General features: G+C 44.4%; 1 protein-coding gene across 1 annotated transcript; it reads left to right on the top strand.

The window, feature by feature from the left end:
* Positions 1–739: 739 nt before the first annotated feature.
* Positions 740–4,442, top strand: LOC105920621 (adenosine receptor A1). The gene is made up of 3 exons (XM_012856239.3): positions 740–1,181; positions 1,279–1,742; positions 3,836–4,442. Exons 1-3 carry the CDS (start codon positions 844–846, stop codon positions 3,997–3,999), a joined length of 966 nt encoding a protein of 321 aa, XP_012711693.2. The 5' UTR covers positions 740–843; the 3' UTR covers positions 4,000–4,442.
* The last annotated feature ends 3,911 nt before the right edge of the window (positions 4,443–8,353 follow it).

Below are 8,353 nucleotides of genomic sequence, written 5' to 3'. Positions count from 1 at the left end.
TTGCTACTTACTTTGCACCCAACAAATCTATATTTAATATAAGATATTAAGATACTAAATATGATGCATTGTTTTAAATCAAATTACCAGTAACTGCTAAGAGATTGTAAAGTATGTTATTTTACTTCTATAACTTGGTTGATAAATCATGTAACATCTTGAATATTGACATTTTCCAAAAAAAAAAAAAAAATTTTGGTACAATGAAATTGCCCTGTTTTCTGTTTTTGTTGTTCCTAAACATAAGGTGGGGACCCCACTGTGGTTCCAACACCAGGTTGCGATTTCTTCAATTGATTTCCACTCACATTAAAACAAAAAGTGAATGCCAACTGGACAGTTCTTCCATCAGTGTTACAAGATTTGAAGTGGTGGCAACAAATGATAATAATAAAAAATAAAAAAATCTACAACCACGATTGGTTCTGTCATTATGTTCTTGTTTAATTGGTTTATCCACAGTGTGTACTTATTTCAAGTAGTGATAGTTGGGAACATAAATCTCTACGTGTTATTTTGTGGTTCAAAAGCTGAAAAGTTTTGGAAACCACCGATCTAGAAGTCCTCTCTTCTCACGCTCCTGGGACATATTTATCAAAGTTAGAGGAGGATTTTTGACTTGCTGATGAAATACAGATGGTGTCTCCATGGAGTGTCAGTCAGCTTTCAAGTGCGCTGCACGCACGACCCGATATAAAAGGCCTCTGCCTGTTGCCTTTCGAGGCATTCGTAACCACAATCTGAACATCAAGGAAGGATTATGCTGGATTGTTCTCGCCTTTGAATGCATTATACCTGCGCATAAGATACATTCAAGGAAACTATTGCTGTGTTTCTGCAGCGATGGCTGACTGGGGTTTGGTGACTTACACAGTGCTGGAGGTGCTCATTGCTGTGGCGTGTTGCCTTGGGAACGTGTTGGTGGTGTGCGCGGTAGCTGTCGGCATCCAGGACTGCCTTCGGGAGCCGACGTTCTGCTTCTTGGTCTCTCTGGCCGCTGCTGACTTTCTGGTGGGGGCAGCCGCTGTGCCTCTAGCCGTGCTTTTGGACGGCTGGGTGAGCCTGACCTCGCACCAGTGCTTGTTCCTCAGCTGCATCGTGCTCGTGCTGACGGAGGCCTCCGTCCTGTCGCTGCTGGCTATTGCCATTGACCGATACCTGCGACTGCACATGCCTTTCAGGTAAAGGCAAACCTAATTTCACGGTTTGGTTCAAATTGCAGGAATAATTTTCTCTTTGTCATACCTTTTACCCCCCCCCCCTCTCCTCTCTTCTCAGATACAAAGCGATTGTCACTCAGAGGCGCACACTGTTGGCCCTGTCAGTCTGCTGGATACTTTCCTTTCTATTGGGGTTCACCCCTCTGCTTGGATGGCACAACCTCTCCGTCGCGGGCACTCATTCCACCAACACGTCTTCCACGTTGCCCAACTCTTCCCAGTGCACTTTCCTCTCAGTTATCTCCCTGCCCTTCATGGTCTATTTCAACTTCCTTGGATGCGTCATGGCTCCTCTGCTGGTCATGACGTTTCTGTACATCGTCATCTTCTGGAGCCTGCACAAGCGTCTGAAAAACAGCTGCCCTCAAGCGCGGGCCTCGCTGCTCAGGGAGAAGAGGCTGGCCTGCTCCCTGGCTCTTGTTCTGATGTTATTTGCAGGCTGCTGGATTCCCCTGCACCTGATGAACTGCCTGCTGCTCTTCCAGGGACCTCAGGCTGTGACCCAGGGACCACTTTATACAGGTAGGTCATAGTTCTTTTCCTAATCCTTACGCAGACGTTGTCACTTCTCCGCATTTAAAACAAGACGTTTGCTTACGGAGAGAAATTTACGTACATTCGTCTAATCTCACACTTATCTCAGGCGATGAATGCTCTGAGTTTTTTCTTTCTTTTTTTAGAGCTGTTAATTACACAACCAAAAACTTCAATGAATTTCACGAACTGTATCCACAAGTCGAAATGGGTTTTATCTGATCCTGGCTGAACATTACTCAAGTAGGCCCAAATATATACATTTAATCTTGTAAAATGTTGCATTGAACATCTTAGAATGTCTTTGAACTTGAGAACAGGGCTATAAGCTCCAGCTGCTGGCAACCAGCTTCACCCTCTGCAGTGAGGCCAGTTTTGGATTGTTTTAAGCTTAGAATGTGCCAAACGCCTTCTGGAGAAAGGTTTCATGGTCGGAAGAGACAAAGCTCGAGTTGTGTGGCCAAAGGGACAGTATGTATGTTGGGAAGAGTCAAGCTGAAGTCATCCAAGCTAGGAATAATGTTCCTGCTGCCAACAGGCACAGCGGTAATTGCAGCATGCTGTAGGATTATTTTTGATGATGCGTTGACCAAAATGGGTGCAATATAGTAGAAAGAGGAATACCTTCGACTTCCTCAACATCACCTGAAAAGCAGAAAGATGACTGAAACATAAGCCATAAATTCTCAGATACAACCAGCCACAGACAATGTCAACCACTAAGTCATATAAACTGGCTTTATTAAATATTACATCCCCGTCAGGAAAAAAAAAAGACTTTATTACTGATCATAATATTGATGTTGTGTTTTTAACAGAAACATGGTTACATGAATTTAATGAGGCACTAATTCTGATGGACTCAACGCATCCAAACTAGTTTTCTTTATAAGAGCACATAGAGCTTTAGACACAATTAAGTATTTCAGAAAGATAATGATCTCCAAAAAGACATCAGAACTGGATTTAGAGTGGAAACTAATGCCGGTGCTGCCATTACCCTTTTACTTTTCTCTCACGTAGAAAGTACTCCTGGATCAGTGCTTCTGTGCTCTTCTCTGTGTACGTTTCGTCTTCTCAAACCCAAGTCAGTCGCGGCAGATGGTCGTTCACACTGAGCCTGGTTCTGCAGGTTTCTTCCTATTAAAGTTTTTTTTTTCTCTCACCATTGCTACATGCATGCTCGGTATGAGGGATTGCTGCAAAATCAACAAGAGAAAGCATGCATCCAGGAGGAGTAAAAGCTGCAAGCCAGTGACTCAATGCAATCTGCTGGGTTTCCTTAGAAAGCATGTTAACCAATCTGTCTGATTGGATAGAAATAAAACAATCGTGGGGTATGTTACAAAGCAGGTCCATGACAGGAAACCAACAAATGTAAAGGATTCTTTACAGCTCTGCTAAAAATAGTGGTCAAATATTCAGTCAAGTGCAGTCAAGGTGTAGCTTCTAATGGGTGGTTAAAACAAATAAGGGTTGGGGGGGGGGGGGGGGGAGAGTATAGTAAACCCTGTAAGTATAGCTTTGACCCTTTTTATTAAAACTCATTGAAGTTGTTTCCTGAATAATTCCAACCTAGAAACTGAACTGTTCAAAATAAATTAAGAGCTCAGTAGCAATACAAGAGCGCAAGTAACTGATATTTAATTATCCATCATTACTAAGATTTTATTTTTAAGAGAATAAATAAGTTCATGTAAACTGCTTTAAAAATGAATTTGTCCTCAGCTGTGTTCATTCTGAATGAGGCATAGACACACACTGATTAAATCAATGTCTTTTTTAACAACACAATCTTGAGTTTTTCAAGCTGTTGCTTCTAGCTACATTGTTTTAACTGTGTATTTTTCACCTGTGAATGTTTAATGGGTGCCTGTTTTGCCAGATGTCAAAGGCAAATCTACACCTGTGATGGACAATAAAGTTATCGTAAATTATGTTTTAATGTAAATAACACCATGTATGGACCAAACTCACCAGAAATTTAGCTCCAACACATTCTTCCCGCTATGCTTTTTTATGTGTCAAGTGCTTGCCGATAACCAGTGTGTTACGTCAGTAACAAATGCGTTATTCTCCAGGTATTCTCCTGTCTCATGCCAACTCAGCCGTCAACCCAGTGATCTACGCTTGTCGCATCCCCAAAATCCAGAAAGCCTATGGTCAAATATGGAAGCGTCTCGTCTTGAAGCTCAATTGTTTTACCAGAAATAAGCCAATTCAGCAATCTGTAGCAACCCACTAATTAAAAGGAATGTAAATGTGCATATGTGGAAGAAGGAAAGAAGATTTGTTTAAGGCTTGTTTGTGCTATTTTGTCAAAAGTTTTACTGTATTATTATACAACATAAATGATTTCTGCTATTATTACATTTAAACTTGTGCAATGTATAAAGTTTACAAAGCTCCCCTGAACAAACAACTCGTTTGTAATGTAAGCTTTTAGTTAGCGCGATTTATCAATGCTCCACTAGAGGGCACTATACATCAACAATCTCAATAGCTGCTGCTCAGATAGGATCTGTGTGTGTGAAAAATAACTTTAGGATGCCATAACTTCTGTGATTTTTTTTGGTCAACTGATTTGGAAAGAATGTAATTTTATTCAGATGTACATATCTTAAAGCATGCCACAGCTTCAGTCCATGAAGTAAAAGCAATCAATAAAACAAAACGTCCAAAAAAAAATAAAAACATTCACCCCTTCTCTATGTTGTTTGAAAAAATAAACGTAACGCTCCAGCGAAGCGATGGTGTTGAATATCCACGAGGGTCCAGTGGGCTCCTCAGGGAAGGCAATAGACTGTATAGTTATCACCTCAGCAGGGTGCAGTCCCACCTACCAAACTATACAACCTACTACCTCACCCTGACAGAACCCGAGTCAAACACACCACACGTCTACTCGTCGGGTCAAGAAATGAAAAAAGGCACATTAAAACAATTACTGCTGGCACTTTTGACAGGGCAACACGATTGGCCATCTTTAGAAGACCTTCGACGACCAGTTGGCTCAGCTGTCTCCTTGGGAAAGACAGTAGATTGTATAGTTATCTGAAAAAGAGGTCGAAGAACCCCACAACTATTCAATCTACTACCTCAGCCCCAAGGACACAATCCATGCTGCATCCATATCAGACATCCACAAAGGTGTCTTTCCTGGAAGGGCACAGAAAAAAAAAGAGAGACAGAGAATGTTACTTTAATTAACAAATTTGTTTTAAATCAGGCTCGACTTCACTTCAAAACATGTTCATCTTCAATGAAATGTTGACAGACGAGTCCCTGCAGAAGAGACTGTGACTAATTTCTTGGCTTTTCTTTAAACAATTTCCTAGAAAATCCCAGTTTCTGGCAGAAGCTGCTCGTGCTTCAAGACAAGTGTTCGACAGCCACGAACGGGGAATAAGATAATCATAATCAAAGGAAATAACAATTAGTACAAACCAAAGAAGTCCAGAGGGATAACACAAATCAACAGGTAGCTTTTTTTTTTGTTTGTTGTTGTTGCAAGAGTGAAATTTGGCAACTTTGTTCCTGCAAAATAAATCACAGATAAATAATTTAACGGGAAGCGGACATCCACCAAGTCAGCGCTGGTGTGTCAAAAACCTAACAAGCAACTCACTTGGCTTCCTGAGACCTCCTGCCATGTGATCGAACGAGGAAAAGAAAAAGAGAGAGCGAGAGCGAGAGAGAGAGAGAGGGGAGGGAGAGAGAGAGCGGTTCGATTCGGTGCCAGAATCCTTCTCCGGTTTTGCCAAAAACCTGAGCTCATTCCAGCGGGGCTATCCCTGCGTTGGAGTGCTGCTGCTGCTTCTCAGGCTGGAGGTACGCAAACACACAGATGCCTGCAAACACCCGCTTCCACCAACTGTCCTCGGGTTGAATACGAAGCTGGGACCCTGCCCACCCCCCCAAAAAAATAAAAAAACACAAAAGGGAAACACAAAATGGCGTCCTGCAAGGCTTCGGCCATTTTAGGTCTGTTTAAAAACATTGCGAGGTCCACCTTGTGGGTCTTTTTTCCTTTCTCTTTCTTTTCATTCCTGAGCCTGCAAGGACCTTACAACGAAGAAAGAACAGTCGTCGTGTCCACAAGTTCCAGAGAACGAATCTTGTGCCGAGCAATGAGCCAAAGCCCAGCCGACCCTGACGACACACTCCATCACAAACGCTCAAGCGGAGGAAACTATTTCTTATCAGACAGCTGGACGGTTCACAGGGACGCCGGCGCTCGCGTGCGGGCGCTTTCGGCTCGGCTCGAGGGTTGAAACGCGCCGGCGTGTGAAAACGCTGCGGCGACCGAAGGGTTAACGGGTGCCAGGCTGAACGCCAGGCCCGGGCTTCAGGAGACACAGAATGGGTTAAAAGGTGCACTGCTTGCATAAATTAGCACACAGCCACAACCCCTGAGACTTGGTCCAGACTGCCTTGTAGTTAGTATGCTGTAAACCCCACTAGTCTGATTACAGAAGACCAGACAGAGAGAATGGGGCATGGGGGGGGCAAGGAGGGGGGTGCGTGTGCTGGCATGATGCCCACCTCTGCCACAATGCTAGTAGCAGATCTATGAGCTGGTTTTGTTCGCCAAGAAACCTCCCCTTGACGTGGCCTGTGCTTGGAGGGGGGGGAGGCGGACAGATTATTGGGGGGGGAATGAGTGAGCTTTTGGGGGGTAAACGATTGGCACCCCGTTCTCTGAACTATATCGGATAAACGAAGGCTGAACAATGCCAATCACGTGAGCTCGTCTGACGTTTTCGAAGCTACCTAAGGAGAAAAAGAGGGCGCTCACTGTCTCAGCCGGGGCAAACCATTTTCTCTGTCACAGCAGCTGTAGAATAAATGCCCCCTGAAGCCCTCTTGGCCAGCTGGGGAGAGTCTCAGACAAGAGGGGGCAGAAATGTATGAATCTCATCTGGCAGTCTTTGCATCTGTTGCTGCAGAATAAAGGCCACGAGTCTTCCGACTCCCATTAGGGGCGGGCCAGGAACCGTGAATCTTTGGCCCCGTCGCCCTCTGACTGCACTACTCTGCAGAAGGTGATATGTTTTTTCTGCAATTTCCTGTTTCAGCACAATCATTTTGGTCTCTGGGTGACAGTTCCACGGTTTTCTGCGCTGTTTTTTAAAAAAACGCTGCATGAGTTGCAACTCTGGTTTAACTCTAAAGATGTTCTCGGCAGATAGCTTGCTATATCTACACAGTCAACAGGTATGGTTTCTGAAGAAAATAAAAGAGAAACTTTAGAGACAAAACACGGTCAGAACTAAAATAAAATGCTGGTATAAAAGATCAAAAAGCGCTTGTGGACAAGTCATCTTCACCTCTTTCTTTCCTTTCTCCACGTTTTGAAGAAACTGCTGTTATAATTGGTGCTAAACAAAATCACCGGTGTTTATTTACACATTATACAATCTTGAAGCCTCAATTAGAATTTCCCCGTCTGTCCAAACACGGGGAGAAGAAAAAAAATAGTAGCTTCTATGGCAATCCATGCAAAAATAAATCTAATAAATATCACGGAAACAAAAGGCCTTAGCTTCGTCTCTCTCTCTCTCTCTCTCTCTCCCCGGAGGCAGGATTTGTTAAGATTCGCCCCTCAACTAATACACAAATGAAATTAGCAAACCCCCCCCCCTCCAAAAAAAAATAACATGCGCGCAAAAGACTCAGGTGCCAAGAAAAGTCCTCCCATTTGGACCAGATTGTTGCATGAAGCGGAGGCAAGGAAATACCTACTGGCTTGCCTGGTCCCTTCGTCCACGACACGGGATGAATGCTTGGCACAGAGTCGCCACAGAGGAGGAGGTGAAGGAGAAGGAGGAGGGGGGGGGGGGACCCGACGATTGGTGCAGGTTCCTGTGTGTGTGTTTTCTTCCTTCCTTCCTACTCTCTGCCTCTCCATCCATCCCTCTCTCTCTCTCTCTGAGCTTTGTGCCAGGAATGGGCAGCATCTCAGTGCCAGGCAGAATTTCAATAAGGAGTAAGAGGTGGTGGGCAAAAATAAGGAAAAAGAGGAGGAGGAGGAGGAGGAGGCACAGTGGGGGAGCTGGCGTTGGCAGAGGAAGTATGCCACACAATGGAGGGATGAAGAAGAATCTCTCTGAAATGCATACGGGGGTCGTGTGTCCCACCGGCCAGGCTTTCTGAATCGCTAGCTAAAACAAATGCTACAGGGAATTTGTCATATCAGCATTTTTCATCTTCCCCACCCCTGAAACGAAGGGCCCACTCCTACATCTAAGGACGAAGGATGCGAGCTCCTGCGTAGTACTTGGCAGGGCGCCCGCTTGATGTTTCTTCTATCTTCATCCTCCAACCCGGCTAAACAGTCGCACAGCTCACGCTCGTACGTCTATGTACAGACACGGGTTGTAAGGCCACATGCATCCGCTTACACAAAAACCAACAGCACGGCTTCCCCCACCTGCGTGCTTCGAAGGAACCGCTGCTCTATACCGCTAATTTAATTAGATTCTTGCGCATATAACTGCACTTAATTGGGAAGACGATAAGGCTGGGCTGAGACGTTAGCAGGAGATATAAATATGACAGTGGGAAGCACATTTGGCCTTGCTAGAACGGAGAGATAC

The sequence above is a fragment of the Fundulus heteroclitus genome, chromosome 1, assembly GCF_011125445.2.
Source record: "Fundulus heteroclitus isolate FHET01 chromosome 1, MU-UCD_Fhet_4.1, whole genome shotgun sequence".
Classification (NCBI taxonomy): domain Eukaryota; kingdom Metazoa; phylum Chordata; class Actinopteri; order Cyprinodontiformes; family Fundulidae; genus Fundulus; species Fundulus heteroclitus.
The sequence above is the reverse complement of the archived record's forward strand: the minus strand, read 5'-3'. Positions and strand labels throughout refer to the sequence as shown.